Here is a 24,344-nt window from a genome sequence, read left to right as displayed (position 1 = left end):
GGTGATACCTTTTACCTTTTCGCACAAGATTGGGAAAGTAGCCCGAGACATGCGAAACGTATTTTTTAAAGACATCGTCAGTCATCAAGGGAACATCTTTTTCATAAAAAGTGGCGTGTCTACCCTGAAGAGTATGTTTTATTTAAAGATAAGACCTACAGTACTTTATGTCTTTCATCTTTACTTACGTATGTCCATGTACTTCTCGGACTCACTACTTTCGATAAAGCTAATGTTGACCAAATTGCAACTTGAGAATGATGAAACATTAGCATCTTTTTATGCATTTCAAACTCTTGTTGACACTTTTGCACTGCAAATCTTAGTTCAATAGACTGCGAGTCCAGAGCAATCAATCCTGACTTGCAAGAAACAATAGAACGGCTTTTCTTAGTTTGGTATTCATCGCGTCCACTTATGTCTGTTTTAGAATCTGCTTCTTGTATTTACGATTGAGTTAAAATATTCAAATTTCTCACAAGACTTCTTCCAACTTCACCACAAAGCAATAGATACGAGCTGCCAAACTAAGCGGATATCCAATGTTTACATTCCACAGCTGCTTGACTCTGACGTCAGTAGGTTATGATGGATATCAAAACGTGCTTGAACGTTCTCCGCTTTACAGGTTAGCGGGTTGTAGAATATATTTGAACCAGAAGATGCTTAACTAGTAAACGTCAAAATGTTGCCGAAAACAATTTTGCTCGCGAATGAAACATGAAAAGAGAAATTCCAGTGTATCCCTTCCAGATGTCTCCGTGTGTAAATCGGCACTATGATGATCACAATTTTTAAGCAAACAAAGTGCTCATAATTATTGATAGGAACCCAAATTTTTAAAACTCTATGTGTTTTGATTTTTTACATAACAAGTTAAATATTGAAGTAAAGGAAATTTAAAGTATTAGATAGTATTACTAATTAGTAATTGGTTTTTTATGCATATCAAAAGATTTTAATTTTTCGAAGATCTGATCATTGACTCATCACACTATTGCTATTTAAATAGGTGAAACAGACGGATCAATACCGACCATATTTTTAATTGTTTAGTTATTTACAAACATTGATAAAAATATTTGTTTACTAAAGGCCCAATCTCAAACTTCGATAGGCTATATCTCGATTTCATAGGTTAACTACGAAAATCGGAGAAATTACTTTTTTACATATGACTCAATCCCTTGAAAATTTTTTTTGGTGCAAAAACCAGCCGGGTAATGTATATATATATATACTATGTATATCTTGGTTTTTTAATCTTTATTTAAATTCCAACATAATTATACGTACGGCTGTTAACAAAAAAGGTGACTTAACTTAGTAGCTATATTCTTCCAAATTTATTGCGTGCCCTTCAAAGTAAAAAATTAGGAATTTCACCTTTCCATTTAATTTCAGAGTACATGAACAGAACGCAATTGTACTTCAATTTATGCGCCCTGTTTTGGCTTCCTCTTTGATAGCCGCACATTTATACCGTCCTTGGCTATGAGTGGTACGCCAAAATTAGCAAGTTGAATTTCTTTTCGAACTGGACTTAATTCGATATTAAAATTTAGAAGTAGCTTCGCTAAGGCGACTTTTACGATTATTTTACCCATACGTTGTGCTGTTGTGAAGAAAAATTAGTAATTAGTGTATTTCAATAATTATGCGGGATTATACCAATTTTGTGGAATTACCAATGCAGTGCCTTGGACCCGCGCCGAACGGTAAGTAAGCAGCAGGATCATAATTCTTATTCACAAATCGTTCTGGATCCCAGCGCATAGGATCCGGGAAATATTTTTCATCACGATGTAAACCCAATAGCGAAATAATTATGGGTGTACCACTTTTAATCACTAAATCACTATCCGGTAGTGGATAGTCGTGAGTGCATTGACGATTAAGGATTGGCAAGCCGGGATATTTGCGAATTGTTTCTGTAAAGAAAAAAAAGATATTTGAACACTTATTTTATTTGAACAATTGCAGCTTGATCTAACCCATTACACAGAGATCTAAGTATTTCATATCCTGAATCGCTTCATATGTAAACTTATTATCATGTTTTTTTAGTGCTTCTTCAACATCGCGCTGGGCCTTTTCCAACGCCTCTGGATAGTGTGCTAACTCAAAGGTAGTGAAAGAGGCGCTGGAGGCAGTCGTTTCATAACCAGCCACGTAGAAAAGGAAAAGATTCGTGGCGATTGTTTTAATGGACATAGGTTTTGGTGCAACTGGTGGAAATTAGAAAGAAAGTTGAAAATAAAGAAAATTTTTGAAAACTTGTAAATACACATATAAATACATACCTTTGCCAACTTTTGCGGACCAATCATTGTCATCAGGGCTAATTTGACCTTTGTTCCGTAATTGCATTAACAATTGAAGCATATCCTTGCGTGTAATATTTTGCTCCTCACGCATTTGTACAGTTCGTTTTACGATTTCCCTCATCATGTTGGGAGCCTCCTCACGCCAACCCAAACGCAAGAAAAGCTTTTCTAAACTGAGGAGAAGGCAAAGCAACAAACTGTGTTATGGAACAGAAAAATTATGCCAAATCAATACTGTATATTTTTTGGTCATCTGCCTAAGTGGGGAGCTTAACAGTTTGTTTTCATAAATACATAGATTGATCCACTGGAGATGAGAAGCTCGAAATCCGTGAAAGAAATGTAATAACTAAACAGGTTGGTAGTGCTTTTGGGTTGCTTTTCTGTTCATAATGTACCCTCTGTTGTTAAAACTTTTTAAAATTACTATATACGTGTACTCATTTGATCAAAATTTCAACAATTTTATACTGACAATTTTATCTAAAGATTGTGAGTAAAAAGTTTGAATTTTGGTGAAAATTAGTAGGATGAACTACATTTTTGTAATCAAATAATTGAGGTTAAAAAATAAACAAATACCATAGTCAATATAGGGCGTTCACTTTCTTTCATAAAACTTAGAAACAAATATTTTTAATTTTTTTCGCCTAGTCGTACTGTATTGAAATATTTACAATATTTCTTGCAGATGACCACTAATAAAAATTTTACTTTCCGTTGCTGGTAGTTTGGCGATAGCAATTTTCTTTACGATATTAACCAACGTGCCTCGCTAAATTTATAATATTCATATTATTCCAAAAATATCGGCAAGTACATAAAATAAGCTTAGTGAAATACATAAAACCATATTCCTCTCTTAGGCGGCAAAAAATTGTAGGTGCCTCCATTTTTGGGGCTACATCAAGATTGAATTTCTCTGTTGCTTCAGTTCTCCAACGTTATTTATCTTGTTCAGGACAAAATCTAAGTTGAAAATATCGATACTTAAACAGTCATTTGTTCTCAAGAATTGCTAGCCAACTCTTCTACAGGTGAAATAGAAAATGGGACTGACGACAAGTTAATTTCTCTTTATAATATAATTTATTGCAAATTAATTATTATAAATTATTTAGCTATAATAAACTAAAAGCTTTTTCCTACTATCACAGCGGCATTAAAAGTGTTGTATTGGTTACTTCTAATGTACCTCTTATGCTGCATCTTGAAATACTCCTCAGAGATGTTTAAATTAACGGAAAAGCTCGCCAAGCTAAAGTTTCTGAGTTTTTTAAACTCTTGCATAGCAAAATTTATTTTTAGCATTTCTCGTATTTTTCTAAATTAACCAATTTTCTGTCTACTTTGTCAAATATCTATGTGTACATACATACATATGTATCTTCTAGTTTTGGAAGTAAATTGATTAAAGATTAAAGATCTGTCACAAATTACTGTTAAATTTTTACACTTTTCTCATAAGCGGACAAATTTTTTAGTCCCTTACGTGTCTGCTAAAATGAGAGTACACTATACTCGTACATATACGCTGGTCGTTTGAAAAACTAATATACTTAAATGTTTGGGGTACACCATTTTTTTTCGACATAGTCCCCTTTTAGGCTTATACACTTCGTCCAACGCTGCTCTAGTTTGTTGATCTTTTCCGAAAAATAGCATTTGTTCAAGTCTAAAAAAAAGCCATTCGTTTCTGCAATCACCTCCTCGATTAAATAAAATATTTTCCCGCCAGCCATGTCTTCAAATTGGGGAACAAATGTGATGGGTTGTGATACGACATGGAGCTCTATTTGCATTAATTTTGCAACCACAGCTACTAAGGCGTGAGCTGGTGCGTTGTTGTGATGGAAAAGGAAAATCATTAGACTTCCTCGATTCAAACGAATGCCAAACACAAAGAAATAGACCGATCTGACTGAAACTTGGTGTGCGTTCCTCCAAGAGACGTTGTGGATCTTTAAGTGAAACAAGATGCCTCATATGTAAGAACAAGGTAGAACTGCGCTGGCTTTAACACCGATGGAATCCCGCAAATCCTTAGGATTGCATCAAATTGCGCCCTTGCAACAGCAAAAAGTAAAGACATGGTAAATGTTGCAGCCAGCAAATCCACCGTTCGGAGAGCTGTTCTAAAATTCAAAAAGCATACAAAATTACAAAAACAAAAAAAAAACACCTTTGAATAAATTTCGCAAAGAATGTAGTCTCGATTTTGCAAGGATTGGAGTTCTGTGTTATGGTATGGGGAGCAATATCCTACCATGGCGCGTTCGAATTGAAAATTGTAAACTACAAAGTCACAGGAAACAGCTATAAAGTTCTGTGAGAATCACCTTTCCCAGAGATTCGTGAAAAAATTTGGACCTATTAATTGGATCTTTCAACAAGATAGTGCACCTGTACACACTTCAAGTGTGGTCAAAATTTGGATTGCGTCCCAGAACGTTGGAACTTTACCATGGCCACCGATGGGATGGCTTGTTCGTAAGTTTTATGAGAATGGGCAACAATTTGAAGACAAAAATGCCTTAATTCGAATCATTAAAACGGCATGATCTGCAATTTCATTAGGTTATCTGGAAATTTTGTACAAATCCATTCATCAACGTATTTACGAAGTAATTTAGAAACAAGGTGGTAGCACAAACTATTAAGATTTTAATAATAAATGTAAAAAACAATAAAATTTCCAATATTTTCAAGAAGAACCAATAAATCAACACCAATATTACAACCGCTGAAATTTTACTGCTGCGAAACACCAATGGAATAATAGCACAGGCCTGCGAAATTTAACTTTTTTCAGTTTCTAGAATGGCTGTACTTGTTTCTTGTAGTTTTTTATGCGCAGAAAACGAATCTGACCTTCAAAATGGTCCATCACGTCAGGATTTTTGGTAAATGAAGCCTAAAAGGTCAAAAAATGGCCATTTTAGCCATTTTTGATAATTTTTGTTGGGATAGAAAATTTTTTTTTTTTCAATTTTCGACGAAAAGGTCGCATAGTACAACTCTTTAGCTTTAAAACCCATTTTTTTAAATTATTGTACGATTTTTTAAAAAAAAGTTATGACATTTTGAAATTAACAGTTTCAGTTACGCCAATAGACGTTATACCCAACGTATACGTAACTGAAACTGTTAATTTCAAAATGTCATAACTTTTTTTTTAAAAATCATACAATAATTTTAAAAAATGGGTTTTAAAGCTAAAGAGTTGTACTATGCGACCTTTTCGTCGAAAATTGAAAAAAAAATTTCTATACCAAAAAAAATTATCAAAAATGGCTAAAATGGCCATTTTTTGACCTTTTAGGCTTCATTTACCAAAAATCCTGACGTGATGGAGCATTTTGAAGGTCAGATTCGTTTTCAGCGCATAAAAAACTACAAGAAACAAGTACAGCCATTCTAGAAACTCACCCTCGCAGGACTGTGTAGTTTGATGCATGCTTATTTTCATCAAAGTGCAGAGTCCACTTGAATTATCAAAAAGCCTTCTTACTAGATCAAATACGATTGCTTTAATAACCATTTTCTGCTATAATGCCTCTAATCAAGTGAACTGGACTGTAAATCTGAATTTTTGCTGGTAGTGCTGGCGTCAGATCCAGATCACTACATCTGAGCATTGGTATCGCATATGTTGCTGTTGTATACTGCACGAAAAAAAAACTTACTCACCTGGGATATAAAAACTGGCATGTTCCACGCACCACACTTCCAAATGTAGGCTCATTGACTTTTTGACTAACATTCCGTATTTCATTATTTGGTTCTTCATAGCTGTTCACTTCCAATCCAAAAAACACCGATGCAATAACATCTATAGAATACCTAAAAATTGAAATTATGCTTTACTTGATTGAAACTTTACTAAGGTAAACAGTATATATCTATATATACTATATTTGGCGCGTACACACTTTTTGGGTGTTTGGCCGAGCTCCGAGTTGTTCCACAAATGAAGGTACCTACAGTTTTGAGACGACTCCGAACGGCAAAAGTAAAAAACTTTTTCCTGGCAGAAATGCAAAGATCAGATATGCAAAGATTTTTTTGACACTTTTTAAATAGAGTAAACATCTTTTTTGTTGTTGTTTCTGTAATATGTGTGTTTATTTAATAACGGTTGGCGCCTAATAGTCGTAGACAAGTCAGTAATGGAATATGTGCATAAATTTTTTATTTGCTTTTTTATTTGTTGTTGGAATTGTCGATCAAAGATAAAATTTAAAATTTTTCTTCACTATGCAAAGATATTCTTGACGAACTGTATATGTATGTGTAAGTTGGATTTGCACGTGGGGACGCCACGTGTTGCTCTATCTAAACTATCTGCCTTTGCCTGGGCGCAGGAGCCAGTGATTCGCAATGGACGTAGCTACAGACCTGCCAAAACACTGCCATAAGTGCTGCGACAGGATGTCTTCTGACTATCTATACAACACCTTCATGGCGAGGCCCGTGCACTATCTGTGAAGGAGCATAAGAAATTGCTCAGAAAGCAATTCCTGTTAGGGTTTTAACGCACGTCTCCCCAATGCAGAAGCCTGCTTGAACCTGAGCCACCTCCCAGGCACTCAGGATACGCCGACGAGATCCCGGACAAAACTAACAGACATTTACTGGACCAGACAGTGTTTAGAGAGAAAATCAACGACATTCATCGGGAGACTCTTACCACCTTCTTACGTGCCAGAATACCGTCATCGGAGTCCAACCACCGCCCATTGCAGGCGAAGAACTCCAACTTCCCCGAGAGTTCCGCGTAACCTTTTTACAATCACGTTCTGGATACTGAAGGCACCCCGCACAACAGTGACCACTAACCGCGTTTTCACATGCCCCATCAAACCCACTCATTTAACACCCCTCTCCCTCTGGACCGAACCTATCGAAACAGCAAGTTTCCTGAGCCTACCGTTAGATGAGCTAGACAAAGACGACCGGTGATTACACTACACTGACAGGGCAAAGTTACTGCTACAACAACAACAACAACTCTTTTTCCCAAGAAACTTGCTGAGAGGTTAAGATGTTGTGCATGTTTTCAAAGAATAAAAGGTCTTCAATATTTTACGTGCGTTGGGTGCCAAAATAATGTCAATAGGTAAAGGAAAATATAAGACTACTGTATTTTCATTTAGACGTACTAAAGTAAGCTAGATAAACGCCTAATGCTTAGCCGGTCGCATAAATGTGACTCTGGCGTATGCCAAAAAATATCTACAGGGTGGGCCATATAGCGTTTGTTTTGTGAACCACCTAGTTTTTTTTAGAATGGTAACACAAATGACAAGTCAAATGTGTTCGTAATTTACTTAAAGGTTTGACATTTACGAAATGGGACGCTATGCGCTTGAACAAAATTGGGAAATATTGAAAACCTATTTCCAAAGTGGTGAGTCTTCTACTGTGAGAAATTTGAAAAAAAAATCCAAAAAAAAAGATTTGCCAACAAGACAGATTGTTAATCGTGTTCGTGAAAGTGGATCGTTAATGGATAAAACAACATGTGCACGTGCTCCTACAGTGCGTACACCCGACAACATTGCTGCTGTAGCCGAAAATGTGCGTGAACATCCAACAACGTCAACTCGTCATCGTTCTCAAGAATTGAACATTTCCCGCACTTCTTTGAGGAGAATTTTACATAAAGACCTCGGTATGAAGGCTTACAAAGTTCAATTGGTGCAAGAACTGAAGCCTAATGACCTTCAAATGCGTTTTCGGTTCGCTCAATAGGCAGACAATCGTTTGACCGAAGATGAGCATTTTCACCGAAAAATCATCTTTTCAATAGCCTGTTCTTTCCGAAGTTTTGGTGTCGTCACGTCAAGGTGCCCGCAACGCCCCCCTAAACTTCTGCCAGTTTGTTTTTCTGGGGCTTCTAGAGGACAATGGCATTTGTGCCTCCTCGTCACACAGAAACTCAATATACCTGTGGTTTGAGCACGAATCTTCGGCAAGGACTCTCCAGTTTTTGATTGACCACCAACGTTTTGAGTTTGATAGGGTGAGATCAATCACCTCCTGCCTTCTTGCAGTTACAAAAGTAGGATGTGCCATTGTTTAAGATAGTCTAGGCAACAGGGCGCGATAAATTCGAATAGCCGAGAATCCCGTCCATTCCACTTGCTGCTGCCCCAGATTGTATTGGGCATTAGCATCGCAACATAGGATAATGCCCAGATTGCGCCGCTCACAGAACCTCACGAGACTAGTGGCCTTCCCAGGTGGTGGCACTTCCAGAGCATCGTAAGGAAAATAACTAGTTGCAATCACAAACTTCGACCATCCGCGTCTACCTCTATAACACACCTCAGCCGCTACCAGACCTTGACAACAGAATTGCTCAAGACCCGTCACAGTGATATGGGATAATACTATACGACCTGTCCTAGGTCTACTTTAACTCCTGTCATATAATAACGTGGCCCCTTTCAACGCGCTTAAGCCACAGAGGCGGCCCGTAAAGACCCAGGGCTCCTGCATTGTTGTTATGTGTGTTTTTGTGTTTGAGTTTTTAGGATACCCAATGGCAAAATACCAGACGAAAACCAATAAATTTCTGCCTGGTCTGCCATGACGTCCTGCTTAAATACCTTTGATAGCGAATATGTTAACCCATGAGCTAGTTTCTGATCTGTCATTGTATGTTTATAGCCTTTTTAAACAAAAGTTTTTATAGAAAGATTTTGTAATTAAAGGTATATTGAATATCAGATGTTGGTCTGACATAAATGTAGAGCGAGAATTCCTAGAACTATAATATATTATACTAAACTAGAATTATTTACTCACGTGCCCATTATATGCTTCATCTCGAACTGTTTTGTATCGTCATCTGCCAGCTGTATATTTAAATAGTTTACCATTTTATCGGCCTCATTTTCAATCGTACCAAACATAGCCTTTAATTTACCAGACGTAAATGAGTTTGCGAGCTTGTTACGCAAATTCTTCCAATCCTGTCCTTTTAAAAAGAAAAGTCCACCTCTCGATTGTGGATCCTTTTCATCGTCTACATGTATGCCACGATCGTGAAAGTTTTCGAAATCCTTCACCAATATATCCCTTGCCAATTGAGCATCGCGTACCAACAAAGCGGGTCGTGTCATTAGATAGATGCCAAGCACTTTGCCTTTGGTGGTGCGATAAACATCGTAGACGGCAGTGCCCAATGAAACTTCACGCTTACGTACTCCATCTAATACACCAAATGGGATTTTGGGCTCATGATAAGGAAAGCCTTTGCGTTGCCAATATGTGTAATTCCATTTTATATAGAAAACTATAAGTGTACAAGCGGCAATTAAGAGCAATAAAAACATATTTTAATCGAAAATAAATTTGCGAGAACCACGAATTTACAAGGCGTAGTAGAAACTGAGGTACTCTGCACTAAGTTGCTACATTTTATACCTTCGTTTAATGAAAAATTGTAATAATCTGTGTATTGAAGGGGTGTTCACAGCTTTTGAATTTCAGCTGAGATGGCTAATGATTCTCACAAAATGGCTTAACACATTTATTCTTTATGCCAAATATGATGATGTCAATAATGCATTAAATAGTTGATGATGTCTATGAGTACGGGATTCCAATGATATGCTAAGCGTACAGGAAGATCTCGATAACTTTTATAGATGGCCCGACCAAAAACCGTTTATTCCTTATTCTTAATAAATGTTTTAAAATCATCTTTTCGATACTTCGCTCGTATCTTTTGTTGTCGTACCAACTTTCTTTTATTCAGCATTGATGAAATCTGGATTTTGGTGGTGCTTTTGATTTCCATTTATTGGCCTCTTAAACTAGATAGAACCTGAAACTTATTCACTTTTAGCTTGTGTTCAACATAATAACAAGGACTTTACCGATCTGAATACTCGGAAACTGCTTTGTGTTATGCTTTTTTCGCGCACGGCTTGAATTCGCTTTACATTCATTACACTATGATCCCCCATGTCGTCATATATTATACAAACAGTGTAATCATTTGTAAATTGTAATCATAGTCTGTAACGATGTAACAATCCATAAATAAATAAATACAATTAAGCAAAAAAATAACGTTTTGGGCAGCTTGAAGGAGGCCTTTCTCTGTTCGCTAAAATTTTTCAGTAGTATCATTGAATAACAGCTGTATTTGATTTGAATTAACTTGTAAAAAAAGGTTGCCGTTTGAACACCCCTAAAACCATTATCAAGAATGTTCTACTTTTTGATCTTACCTTTTGTTTATTTAATTGTTGCTTTACAAGTTTTATTGGCTAAGATTTGTCAATTTAAAAGTATGTTTTAACGCATCGTATGGCATGTAGTATCCGACTTCGACTTTCGCCGCAAAACATTAAAGCCTTTTATAGCGAAGTAGAAGTTGTTAATATTGAGCTTTCCACCAGCTGTGATTTGTTGTCATACATATACAGGGTGGACCATCGGATGGTTTCTATTCGGACGCCGTAGCCGAATGAACTAGTACTTGGCTACCATTCGGCAGTGCCCAGGTTCGCACTCCGCTGTAGGCACGATTCGCCAAACGGTTTTTTTCGAATTAGAGTATTTTTGCTATGAAAAAGATCCTCTTAAAACAAAAAAAAAAAAAACAATAAGCTCCGTTTGGAGGCGGCATAAAACTGTATGTCCATTGAATTTTGTTACAGCAAAGTGCAAGTTTGAAATGGCTCAAATATTAATTACGTTAATTTTTGACCATTTTCCTGCTGATGGTTTTGGGTGCTTTCCTGTTAAAATCTGTAGTTTTATAAAAAAATTATTGAAAAAAAAAAATAAATTGTCAAAACTTGTCAATATGTGGTGTGCACTTTACACAATGTATACGGCGAGAATAAATTCACAGAAAAATATTCTGTTATTTTTGCTTTTGTTCATATGCATTGTAGTCCAGTCAAAAGAGACGAAAAAAATAGCCAACTTCATAATTTTAGGAGGATGCGAGTTTATGGTTTTATTATGTAAAGCCCATCACTGTGAACTTAAATTTGAGTTTTCGGGGTCGGGGGTTGTGTCCCGCGGCCGCCATCTTGGAAATAAGGGTGCAACTAGTTTTTGCGATTATCTCGTGAATTTCGAAAGTTACGAAAATTTTGTAAAATACTTTTTTGTAGATAATAATATTATCTACAACTTTCATTCAAAACTTTTTTTTGTAAAATTAATATATTAATAAAAAAGTTATAAACAAAATTACGCGAAAAATTAAGGGATCAATTGTTTTAAAGCGTAATAACTTCTTTTTTATAGATTTTATGGAAAATATACTTTAGAGCTTTTTTATAGAGCATTCTTTTGTGAACATTTTTGTCTATAAGTTTTTTCCGCTATCTTTATTTAGTCGTATGATTTTGAGCTGCTAAGCGGAGCAACCAACACATTAGCGAAGCGCGTACATGATTACACAGGCCGACAAAATTTAACCAACATTCAGACCCAGAAACCAGACTATATATTTCCGAAGGTTTATGATGCGCTGAATCCAAATCTGGCCTCAGAATTGCTCTATCTGCTCTGGTTTTCGAGATATCCTAACCTAAAAGTGCAAAAAACTCCATTTTTGCCCATATTTGAGGTTATGTACCCTTGCAGATGTTTTCTTTTACCAAAATTAAAGGATGGCATCTTTAAATACAAGCCTTCTTTTTTCAAATGGCGTTTTGTTTGCTCAAATATCATTTTTTTTCGCAGAGATATCGCATTTTGAAATTTTCATGTTTCGAAATTTTCCTACACCTGAAAATCGATTGAGATAACATAGACATGATATAGTCGATTACTAATTTTCTTGGGCTTGAGGGCCTGATATATATGGATTAATAGTATGTAAATTTGGAGTTTGTGGGTAAGCCTGCTTGCGGTTAAGTGGGTTAGCCTGCTCGCGGTACGATAGGGGTGGTTTCTAGGGGTTAGGGCTGTGTGTGACACACTTATGGTGTGAGACAAAATTTTAAGAAAAATAAGACTCAATTCAAGAAAATTAGTAATCGACTATATCATGTCTATGTTATCTTAATCGATTTTCAGGTGTAGGAAAATTTCGAAACATGAAAATTTCAAAATGCGATATCTCTGCGAAAAAAATGATATTTGAGCAAACAAAACGCCATTTGAAAAAAGAAGGCTTGTATTTAAAGATGCCATCCTTTAATTTTGGTAAAAGAAAACATCTGCAAGGGTACATAACTTCAAATATGGGCAAAAATGGAGTTTTTTGCACTTTTAGGTTAGGATATCTCGAAAACCAGAGCAGATAGAGCAATTCTGAGGCCAGATTTGGATTCAGCGCATCATAAACCTTCGGAAATATATAGTCTGGTTTCTGGGTCTGAATGTTGGTTAAATTTTGTCGGCCTGTGTAATCATGTACGCGCTTCGCTAATGTGTTGGTTGCTCCGCTTAGCAGCTCAAAATCATACGACTAAATAAAGATAGCGGAAAAAACTTATAGACAAAAATGTTCACAAAAGAATGCTCTATAAAAAAGCTCTAAAGTATATTTTCCATAAAATCTATAAAAAAGAAGTTATTACGCTTTAAAACAATTGATCCCTTAATTTTTCGCGTAATTTTGTTTATAACTTTTTTATTATTAATTTTACAAAAAAAAGTTTTGAATGAAAGTTGTAGATAATATTATTATCTACAAAAAAGTATTTTACAAAATTTTCGTAACTTTCGAAATTCACGAGATAATCGCAAAAACTAGTTGCACCCTTATTTCCAAGATGGCGGCCGCGGGACACAACCCCCGACCCCGAAAACTCAAATTTAAGTTCACAGTGATGGGCTTTACATAATAAAACCATAAACTCGCATCCTCCTAAAATTATGAAGTTAAATCCTCTTTTGACTGGACTATTGTCTACTAATAAATTATATCAGTTTCGTGGCGAATTTCTCTTTTTAACAAATGGAGTGGGGAAAATCGCATTGCAGTGATTGCATTACATATTTGTAAGTGTGGTAAAAGTGCGAGTGATATTTACGAATTCCTTACGAAAAACTTAATATTTCCAGAATGTTAGTCTACCGTACGATCAACCGAATCGACTAGATTCATGACAAGACTAATTACTCAACTAGTCATCTTTTGACAACGCGCTTGAAGAAAATTAGACTAGAGAGAGTCCCGTTCAACGGCCATAAGAATATTATTTTCACAAATGAGAAAATTTTCACTGTTGAAGAAGTTTTTTAAAAAGCAAAACGACAAAATCTACGCTAAAATTTCTAAAGAAATGTTGTTACAAGGTTTCACGGTGGCCATCATCCAGCCTCCGTAATGGTTTGGTAGGGAGTGCCTTGTAAAGGCGTTATATCTCCACATATCTGCGAAAAAGGGGTTAAGACCGGCGAAAAAGTGTACCAGGAGGATGTCTTAGAAGACGTGGTGAAGCAGCTGAACAGTACTCTCCTCAATGGAGAGGGTTGTATCTTCCAGCAAGACTCCGCTCCAGCCCATAAGGCGACGGCCTAAGGCAAAAAAACAATATTCCTGGAAGTCCAGATCTGAATCCACAGTTTGTGGTCAAAATTGGAGAACATGGCCTGTCGAAGACCTCGCAGAACTTTGGAGAATATCCATGGGAACCGTGCATGTTGCAATGGGGGAATGGCCTGATCGTTTGAAGGCTTGTGTAAAATCAAAAGGTGACCATTCCGAATGAAAATTAAGTATATATATTAGGGCGGATCGATTTAAAAATCGCTCATTGCTCTGTGAAAATCGTATTCTATTCTTCTCTGAGAAAAGAAACTAAAAAGTTCGACCCAAATTGGGGGACATCAGAATTTTTTTTAGAGGTATGGTTCCTTCGGCAAAGTTTCTTATTTGATTCCCTAGAATATGATTTTCACAGAGCAATGGGTGATTTTTTTGCCTCCCCACAAATCGACCCGGCCTAATATATATATTCTTTTTTTTAATACTTACATGTTTAAATAAAACTAACTTCATTAATAAAAGTATACGAATTTCATATCTATAACGGACTTAAATTGTAACAGAACTTATGGCAGGACTAAGTATAATATATACATACATACATATATGTATCTGTATACAGCTATTAATGGAGAAAAGGCGCTCTTCCCCGTAATAACATATAAGATGATTTTTTTTTTTTTGATATCCTTGTAAAATAGTTATTTTTGCACAAATCTATTATTTTATTTCAGCTTGTTAATTTAATTACTTACCTCATTAGTATTTTGTATCCATTATTTTTTTAAATTCTTTCACACCTGCGAGATAAACTTTCTATTGACTTTTTACAGCTCTTCAAAGGAATAGAGTTCCACGCATCCTGTACTCCTTGCCAAGGATCATTTTAATTTTTTGCCTAACCTTAACCATAATATCTTCCCATAGATTTTTAATGCTGTTAAGTTCGATGCTTCGTGCTAGCCAATCCAGAAATGCAGTTTTTCTACGGAAAGCCAATTTTTCGTCACTTTCACTGCATACTTAGACTCGTTATCATGAATGAATAACCAGTTTCGTGGCATGGACTTGAAGGAATATGGCTCCATTGCATTTTTCAGATTATCAATATAAACAAACTTATCCATATTGCCATTCATTCTCACTATTGGTTCTACTTCATTCTAAGAAAATTATCCCCAAACTTTCAAGATATCCCCTCCGTGCTTTACGGTCTTTGTTAAGTACCGGAAATTGAACTCTTATTTTTTCACCACGAACCAATTATATTGATTTTAGTTTTGTCCCTAAAAAGTATTCCTTTCCATAAGTTTACGCTTTTGCTTCTATGAGCATTTGCGAAAGACAAACAGTCTTGATATTTTTTTGACTGTAGCGAATTTTATCTATTGATACATACAAATTATCTTTATTGATTCGTCTTTGTAAAAGTCTGTTTTCAAAAATTAATCAGCTAAACATCGACGACATTTAGTTCCAGTGAGGCTACAGTTTTCTCTGTAGAAACTTCGCTGTCGGCGGATGCGTTTGTACAATTAATGCTACGCCCTCATCAGGTGTAGATTTTATGTCTTAATTTTATCTTTATGTCAATGAAAAAACGTTTTGTTTGTTAACACCTTAATTTTTTTGTTTTGTTTGGAAAAACTTTTCCTACCTGCTTAATTACTTTCAGCGAAAACGAATATACTCGCCAGAAACAGAGTGAAATGTTTCTGTCTGTAAAAGTAGGTAATTATGACTAAAAATCGAACTTGTGTATTCAAATAAATAACATTGCCAGATTAACCAATATTTAAAAATGTCCTTTTTTTTAAGATTATCATTTGCCATTTTTCAGGGGGAACAATTATATCTCATTCGTTTACGACGAGTATATTCAACACTATGCCATAAATTTTCGTTTCGCACTGACGAGGATATATGTACATATGTCGAGTAACGTCAAAGCGTGAAGCAGAAAAAGTTTTTCGAAATAAAATGAAACAGTTAAAGGGTTAAAAAATATGCTGTAGGAGTGTGTGCACTGGTCACTACCGTAAAATCAGCTCCTTGTTCACTGTTTGTCCTATTAGGGAATACTAAAATCCACTTTTCTTATTTAAAAGTTGCGGTAGCTTCCTGGAAATACAGATAATGCTATCAGATTTTCGATGAATGATTGTTACTTATCACTCAGAGCGGACTGCTTTCCTGTTTTTATGCGGTTTTGAAATAGTGCGGTTTTTTTTTTAATTAAAAAATGCATGTCGACCTATCGGGAATTGTACATATAAACAAGATTCTAAACCAGCTAAGCAAAAACTCATCACAGATTACATCAAAAATGCTAACCCTACAAGTATGAAACCGCCTGCATCACCATCTAGATCAGACGTGTAAATTTCCTCAAGTGACGGAAGTGATTTTACCTCACATCCTCACCGAATGCGCAACATGTGGGTATAGCCTGATTCTATTTCTGACGATGTAAATTGATTTTTCGATTCTGACGTTTCTTAAATAAAGATATAATTTTCAAAAATACAATTTTTTGTTTATGCGATTTTATTTAATTATTTCAGATTCATGCGTTCTATGGAACGTATCTATAGTTATAATATGGGACTAGTACCCTTTTTTATGCGATTTTATTACATTATTTCAGATTTATGCGGTTCTTAGCACTTTTGAAACGTATCTATAGTTTCACTATAGAACTGGTAGCTTTTTTTATGCTGTTTTTTTGCGGAACGTATATACCGCATAAAAACAGAATCTACTGTATATAGTATATAATTATAAATAATCTTCAAGGAGAGAGCAATTTTCAACAACCAGCAAATAAATAAAGGTAAATGAGTTCAAGTAAATATAACAAGTAATTAACAAGATTTACGATCTATAAGCCCAACATTCCTTCAGCCGGTCAAAACAACAACAATCAAACAATGGCAACAGTCGGTTAAACAGTTTTATAATGAGCTTACCTGCTTTTGTTTCAAATGAATAAATAAACGATTTATAAAAAAACACAAAATTTACTTAGAATATCCAGCAAAAGATCAATGTATAAAAAGTAATTTATTTGAGGTCACAAATATTCATAAAAATTTTTATTTCCAATCTAAGCAACTTACAAAGTTGTATTTTTAAGTGATCGATGAAGCTATGGCCACAATTTTCTCGAGGAGCATTCTCAGTATGAACAAGTTTTTATGGTTGAACGCGAAATGGCAAATTGCAGCATGGAAGTATGTATTTAATATAATTAAGAAATGCGTATGTACATACTCGTATGCTTGTAAAACATAAACTGATTGCTAGTAAGCTAGCCATATTTATAGCAACGGTATGAGTTGTGCCATGATTTATACATATAGACTCGCGTTACAGACACATATTAAAGAAACTACTAAAAGGTGAATACTGAGCTACTTGTGCACCATAAGAAAGAGGCACTTAGAGACAAGGAGGATGCTGGTCGTTGGTTTGGAGGTTGTTTTCGTTAAATTCCACACACCAACGAGGCAAAAATATGATATATGTACATACATTGTATACATATATATGTATGTAGATATATACATTCATGTATATAAATAAATAAATAATTGGCGCGCACACTTCTGTTAGGTGTTTAATCGAAGTCCTGCCCCTATTTGTGGTGTGCGTCTTTATGTTGTTTCACAAATGAAGGGACCTCCAGTTTTAAGCCGACTCCGAACGGCAAAGTTTTTTATGAGAAGTTTTTTCATGGGAGAAATACACTCGGAGGTTTGCCATTTCAACTTGAGTGAGGGACATGAGTACAACATATTGCCACAAAAAAATCGGACCTGCAAAAATTCAAAATTTGCGATACTTTTTGAACACACCTCGTATATATATGTATCTTGCGTCGTTTTCACTGCTTTGGGAAGCACTTAAGTTTCACAATTAAATCCTTTGATAAACTAATTTATTTAATGCAATTATTTATTTAGATAAAAAGTTAACAATCCAAATTTGGTATAGCGTAAAATGAACAAGCGGCGAACAATACGTTAAAAAGAATTATGATAATGTAAGATATGTATAGCGATGAAAGAGATATATTGATGTTGTTGAAGTGAACTCAATATAAGAACTTTGAACTAACTTGATATGTTCATTATGTAATTTACAAATGAAATAAATTCGAATACAAAACTTAAGCAAAAATAGAAATTTCAAAGTTAAATAACTACATTTTAGTTTTCTTCTTAAAATATTATACGTTCCCTTGTGTTGGTAGAAGACACAGCTTAGGCATTGGTCAAGTGAATTCTCCGTTTACGGTTATTATCGTTACGACACGTACGTGACCATCTGTAACAGGATGACAATGAATTACTCTTGCGAGTGTCCACTTTGTTGAAGGAGAAGATTAATTAAAAACAGCGACGACGTCTCCTTCTTGAAAATTTCGTGATGGACGAAACCACTTAGCACATCGTTGCAAGCTAACGAGGTATTCGTCTCTCCAACGGCGCCAAAAGTGTTGACGAATATCAGAGACCAACTGCCACCTTTGTTGCAGGGTTCCAGAAAACCCTTGACCCTCAGGTTCTGAAATTGGTTCGCCTACCAGAAAATGACCAGGCTTTAAAATCGATAAGTCGCTTGCATCCGTCGAAATGTCGCATAATGGGCGGGAATTGACACAAGCCTTCACCTCCGTTAAGAGCGTGCTAAACTCCTCATAGCTTAAGGGGTTACATGGCTTTCGTCGGCTAAAAAAGGCCTATTTTCAATATTTTTTTCTATGTAAAAAATTATTTATTTAATTCAAACCTTTTCCTGTCTTATATTTAAAGAATGATTTCTGAAATTTAAAAAAAAAACACAAATTAAAACTCCTCCATTGTGACGTCATTTCCGGTGACCCCTCGAAAAAAAGATGCGACCGCGTTGTCAGCATAACTCCTGACTGGATTATCGAAAATGAAAAAACAAAAATAAGTGCTTTAGTTAAGGCCATAAACTCGTGCTTGAACGAAGGAAAGAAAAAATGGGAATTTTGGCAGACATTTTTCCAAAAAACTTAAAATTCCGGTCAAATTTGCTTGACATTTTGTTTTTTTTTTAAATAGTTGTAATTGAAAAAAAAAAAAATCCTTCATCCAAGCACGAGTAAATTGTATCTCGAACACCTGTGTAAAACTTCATCAAAATCGGTTGAGTAGTTTTCTAGAACATTTGACAACCGACTTTGAAAACACGGTTCCGAGAAAACGCGTTTAAAGTTTTGAGTAAGAATAAAAGTGGCTTAGAGCGCACACTTTCCAAAGGCTGTATCTCCGAAACTATTATTCGGATCGACTTGGAAATTTAGGATAATATTAGAAAAGAAGTAGAAATTAATAAGCAAAAATCGATTTTTTGAACCCACAAAACCCATGTAACCCCTTAAAAGAGTTTCTCCGAGGGAGCGTTTAAGATGATATTTTATGCGTATGATTCCAGTTTCCCAATATCCTCCCATGTGAGGTGCGCACGGTGGATTGAATCGCCACTCAATAGCAGAGTCTGCAAAACACGATTGAAGTTGGGGGTCTTACATGCACTCTTGATATTTCTCACGGAGTTCCTTTTCTGCACCAACGAACTTTGTCCCGTTATCCGAAAAAATTTCTTTACAATAGCCTCTACGGTTGATGAATCGTTTAAAGGCATTTAGAAACGAGGAACTTGAAAGATCTCCAACAAACTCGAGGTGCATTACGCCTGTGCACATGCAGACAAATGAAGATATCTAACCTTTTAGGGATTTAGCTCCCCTTCCATGCATAAATTTGAACATACTCGTATAAGGCCCAGTAAAGTTTACTGCTGTAAGAGCGAAGCAGCGAGCGTATGTTATGCGAGACGAAGGAAGATCACCCATTGATTGCGTTGCGAGCTTGCAATTTAAAGCGGTACATTTGACACATTTGCGATAGATATTACGAATTAAGTTGCGAGCACCAACGACCCAATACCGGCGTTGCAGAATCACTTGGATTATGCGGGGGCCTGCATGTAGCGTATATTGATGTATGTCCAAAACAACGAGTTTTGAAAGTGGAGAGTTTTTTGACAGTATAACAGGTTGTCTGACATTATTTGCAACATCTGCGGATTTCAACCGACCTCCAACACGAAGGATTCCAAACGAATCGAGAAACGGTTGTAAACGCAGCAAGTTACTACGCAATTTAATCGGCCTTTTTTTCCTGCAACATCTTATTTCATTAGATAAATAGACATTTTGTGTAGACTTGATTAATCTTTGCTCTGATTCGAGCAACTCCTGACAATTAGGAAACCAGGTTTTTTGTTATTGATTCCAAGCGAGCTAGAGTGGGTATTGTGTATAAATCCCAATACATGAGCGAAAATTCTTCTCAATTTCGAATAAGATGAGTATTTTGTAATGACCGACCAGTGAACGTCAATAGCTGCGATACAAGCCTTAACTTTTCGTAAGCCTATTTCGGTTTTATGCATTATTTGCGCGGGCTGCTTCCAGAACTGTTCATATTCGTGTAAGAAGTCAGGTCCGAACCATCATAACTCATGATGTGTAAGTTGAAGCGGAGATATGCCTCTGAACGCGCAGTCTGCAGGATTGCTTTCAAAGCGTACATGGTTCCACCACTCGGGGGGTAGGACCTCGTGAATTTCAGCGACACGGTTTGCGACGAATGTTTCCCATTTATTAGGATGTGCTTGCAGCCACGCAATTATGGTATCTGTCCATGCTAGCAGTGGACAGCGAAAATCCTCCCAACTTTGCATGACGGCCTTGACCAATTTTGCGGTGAGATGTGCAGCACACAACTCGAGGCGAGGTACCGTTGTTGTTTTTAGCGGGGCAACTTTAGTCTTTGCTAAAATTAAACCGATTGTAATGTGACCATCCCTATGTACAGTGCGCGCATAATATGACTGCGGCATAGGTGCGCTCAGAAGCGTCGGCGAAAACGTGTAACTCAGTAAATGAGCCTATCTTTCCGACTCTGACCCAACGGTTGACCTTAAGTTCAGATAAAAGTTGTAATTACGAGCGATGATCAAGCCACATCTTGCCTATCGTATCTGGCACTGGGTCGTCCTATCCAGTGTTGGAACGCCAGATGTCCTGAAACAACATTTTCGACCTAATCGTTGCGGGTGAAAGTAAGTTCAATAGATCAAAAAGTTTGCTGGCATCGACCAAAAATGCTCTCTTAGTTAAGACGTGGGGCGGTTCTCCTAGAGAAATGGAAATTAAGGCGTAGCATGCGGTAATCTATAATAGGTAGAGATGTAGGCTTGCCGATACATTTTTGCAACGTCTGCAGTTACTGCGTATTTTTGTATTCTAAAGCGCAAAAGTATTGAGTACAAGTCTTCTTGTAATTGAAGACCAACCTAAAGTGCATCGTTGAGGGAATTCCCCGTTGTGGTTTTAGCAGACGCGTTAAACACAACTCGCAATTTTGTCGTGATGCTGAACTCCTTTACATTATGCCACATGTAATAGGCATATTTCGCTTCAAGCACAACCTCCATATGATCCATTTCAATTAATTCCTGCATGAATTTGTTATAGCGGGTCCTGATCTCCGGCGAATGCGTAATAAGTTCCGTACGGCGAGACTCCTTAATTCACCTAATGGCACGTCGACCTTGAGCGGTAACTCCATTCACACAAAGCGTCCGTCCAGCTTCCTACTATGAGTTGATTCAAAATGTTCCTCGCAGTACCGTTCCTCGTGGGTAAGATATCGTGTTTGCGGCGCTTCTTCAAGTTCCCACAATCTAGCGAATACTCTGCGTTACAATAAGTACTACGCGATCGATCTGCGGTAGCATGAAAAACTTTTTCTGATTTTCCTGCTAATTTTCGATTGTTCGGCTTTCCTATCGATGACTGGTTTGCCGGCGTTGATATCATCGCTAATGAGCGACACCTTATTTCCAAGAAGGACGAAAGATCTTCAAAGGTAGGAGGATCGTCGCTAGTGAGTTAAAGTGAGTGTGAGCTAGTGACTTAAATTTCAGGCAAATTTATTTTATCTCCTCCAAAATATGACCCGTTTGAAGCAACACATATGTGCCAACGTTTAACCCAGTCCTCCATGCACCCCTGGTAGGCCGACGAAGAGATGGCCTTCAGCTCCTTCGTCGCATTCTCTTTGATCTCCTCTATCGACTGAAATCTCCTTCCACGAAGTGGTAACTTCAACTTGGGAAACAAAAAGAAATCGCACGGGGCCATATCATGTAAATACGGTGCTTGCATGATGGTATTTGGTGAAATAATCAGCACAATTTGGGCTTGGTGCGATGGCGCGTTATTATCATGCAAAAACCAATTGTTCACCCACATTTCCGGCCGTTTGTGTCGTACAGCATCTCTCAAACCCTTCAAAACAGATACATAATATTCTTTATTGACCTACAGTCCTACCAACATAAGAAAAATATATGGGCCTATTCCCACGTGCGCGGTTCATTTAAATTAAACATTCCCGGTACTTTTTGATCATAGGGTATGCGTGCATCATTATATTTAATAAAGATGCAATTCAACGTAGTTGCCCCATATATGCTAATACGTTTCTTTTAATTTTTCTTTTATTTATTTTAAATTTCAAAGTTGTATACTATCTAGCAAATGCATACATATTAGCTGGACAACTAAGTTCTCGCTACTACTGGCTACTACTTTTTCCCATCTTTCTGGTAGATCTCGTATACCGTCGCGGTAAAACTGTTCATCTGAGGCTATCCACGGATCAAGCCATTTTTTGATGTCTTCATATGAATTTCACTGCTGGTCAGCTAGACCATATGGCATCGATCGGAACAGTTGATAATCGGACGGCGCAATATCTGGGAATATGGCGGGTGGGGTAAGATTTCCCATTTCAGTGTTTCCAGGTAGGCTTTAACGGGGTTGGCAACGTGAGGCCGAGCGTTGTCCTACTGTAGAATCCCTTTTTCATGCGCAGTGCTCTGCTCAGTTGCATCAATTGAAGTTGATACCGATCCCCAGTGATGGTTTCGCTTGGTTTTAACAGTTCATAATAAATAACACCAACTTGGTCCCACCAAATACATAGCATAACTTTCGCAGCGTAAATATTCGACCAAAGCGACGACGTAGAAGCATAACCGGACAGTCCCCATGACTTTCTTTTCTTTGGATTGCTGTAATGAATCCATTTTTCATCACCCGTCACGATGCGATGAAGAAAACCCTTCATTTTTTGCCGCTGGAGCAGTTGTTCACAGGCGGACGTTCAACATCCCTTGGTTTTAACTCATAAGGAACCTAAGTCCCCTGTTTCTGAATAATTCCCAAAGCATACAATCGCTTGGAAATGGATTGGCGGGTAACTTCTAGTACTGAAGCAAGCTCTTCTTGCATTTGACAGGGATCCTCATTGAGCAATGCCTCCTATTTCGCGTATTCGAAGGTTTTTGGCGTTCCGTCACGCGGACGGTCGTCAACATTAAAATCAATTTCGGCACGTTGTTTCATTTAAAGCAGCATCTCCATAAACTTTTTGTAGCTCTCGATGCGTTTCAGCAGCCGTTTTTTTGAATGAAAGAGGAAAATCAACACTTCCCGCAAATGACGATTATTCGGCACAAAATCAGACATTTTCACAAAACCAAAAGTATGCTATGTATATGTACTATAATATGTATACTATGTATACTATGTATATACTAAAATAAAATCACGAATTTGTCGAAGCAGTTTTTTCACCATATGTCTAAGGTTATGTTAGAATTGACTAGCACACGCTGCTGGCGGCATCTATTGACAAACAGCGGGAACTTAGTTGCGCACCTAATATATTATTCTCTGTAATAAAATGTAAAATTTCGTTTGCCAAAGGAACAAATAAATGCATGTTAAATGCCTTGCCAAATGCAGTCGGCAATTTGAATTCATACAGAAGCCAAAAACTGTTCAGAGCCAATGTACTTATACAGAATTCACTGTAATCAGCTCTGTTAAGAACTTTTCCGCTGTCGAGTTGGGCGAGGGGAAAATATCTTCGCGGGTACACTTCATTTTTAAGAATTTACACTATTCGTAGCTCGTGAGACTTCTCTATATGATTAACGTTATTGGCGGTCAGTGTAAGCAAATTTAATTGTATGTTCAGAGCTTGCCACAGGAATGTGGAAAACTTATCTTACTTAAAAAGAAATCATATGAAATATATACAAATTTATACTACCCGGAAAATTTAAGTATCTCCCGAAATTAGCAAAAAGAAAATTATCTTCCACAATAATTTATATTGTATATTATAATTTTAATTGCATTTGTTATATGGAGAAAATTATAACATATCAACGACATCTTTTAGCGACTTTCAACTTGCACTTATTTATTAATTCTAAAATTTAATTAGCTAAAAACGGCTTACCAAATTGTAATTAAAAAACCGTGACACTGGGAAGAAAAGTTTGTGGGATTTTTCAAAATTTTGTATAAAGTTTAAGTTTTTGTAGGCAAATGAGCTATAATTTAGATAAAAGATAAATGGTCA

At 36.6% G+C, this 24,344-nt stretch overlaps 1 protein-coding gene and 1 long non-coding RNA gene across 2 annotated transcripts in view; one reads left to right on the top strand and one right to left on the bottom strand.

Annotated features, from left to right (window-relative positions):
• LOC129236455 (uncharacterized) overlaps positions 1 to 24,344 on the top strand; it is a 111,716-nt gene that overhangs the window by 35,611 nt on the left and 51,761 nt on the right. The window lies entirely within an intron of this gene.
• LOC129236454 (probable cytochrome P450 6d5) lies at positions 1,437 to 9,706 on the bottom strand. Its single transcript, XM_054870849.1, has 6 exons — positions 9,141 to 9,706; positions 6,018 to 6,170; positions 2,304 to 2,500; positions 1,995 to 2,228; positions 1,689 to 1,931; positions 1,437 to 1,615 (listed from the first exon to the last, which is right to left on the bottom strand). The coding sequence occupies exons 1-6, from the start codon at positions 9,668 to 9,670 to the stop codon at positions 1,437 to 1,439; spliced, it is 1,536 nt and encodes a 511-aa protein (XP_054726824.1). The 5' UTR covers positions 9,671 to 9,706.

This window comes from Anastrepha obliqua, chromosome 1 (genome assembly GCF_027943255.1).
Source record: "Anastrepha obliqua isolate idAnaObli1 chromosome 1, idAnaObli1_1.0, whole genome shotgun sequence".
NCBI classification, from domain to species: Eukaryota; Metazoa; Arthropoda; class Insecta; order Diptera; family Tephritidae; genus Anastrepha; species Anastrepha obliqua.
The sequence above is the reverse complement of the archived record's forward strand: the minus strand, read 5'-3'. Positions and strand labels throughout refer to the sequence as shown.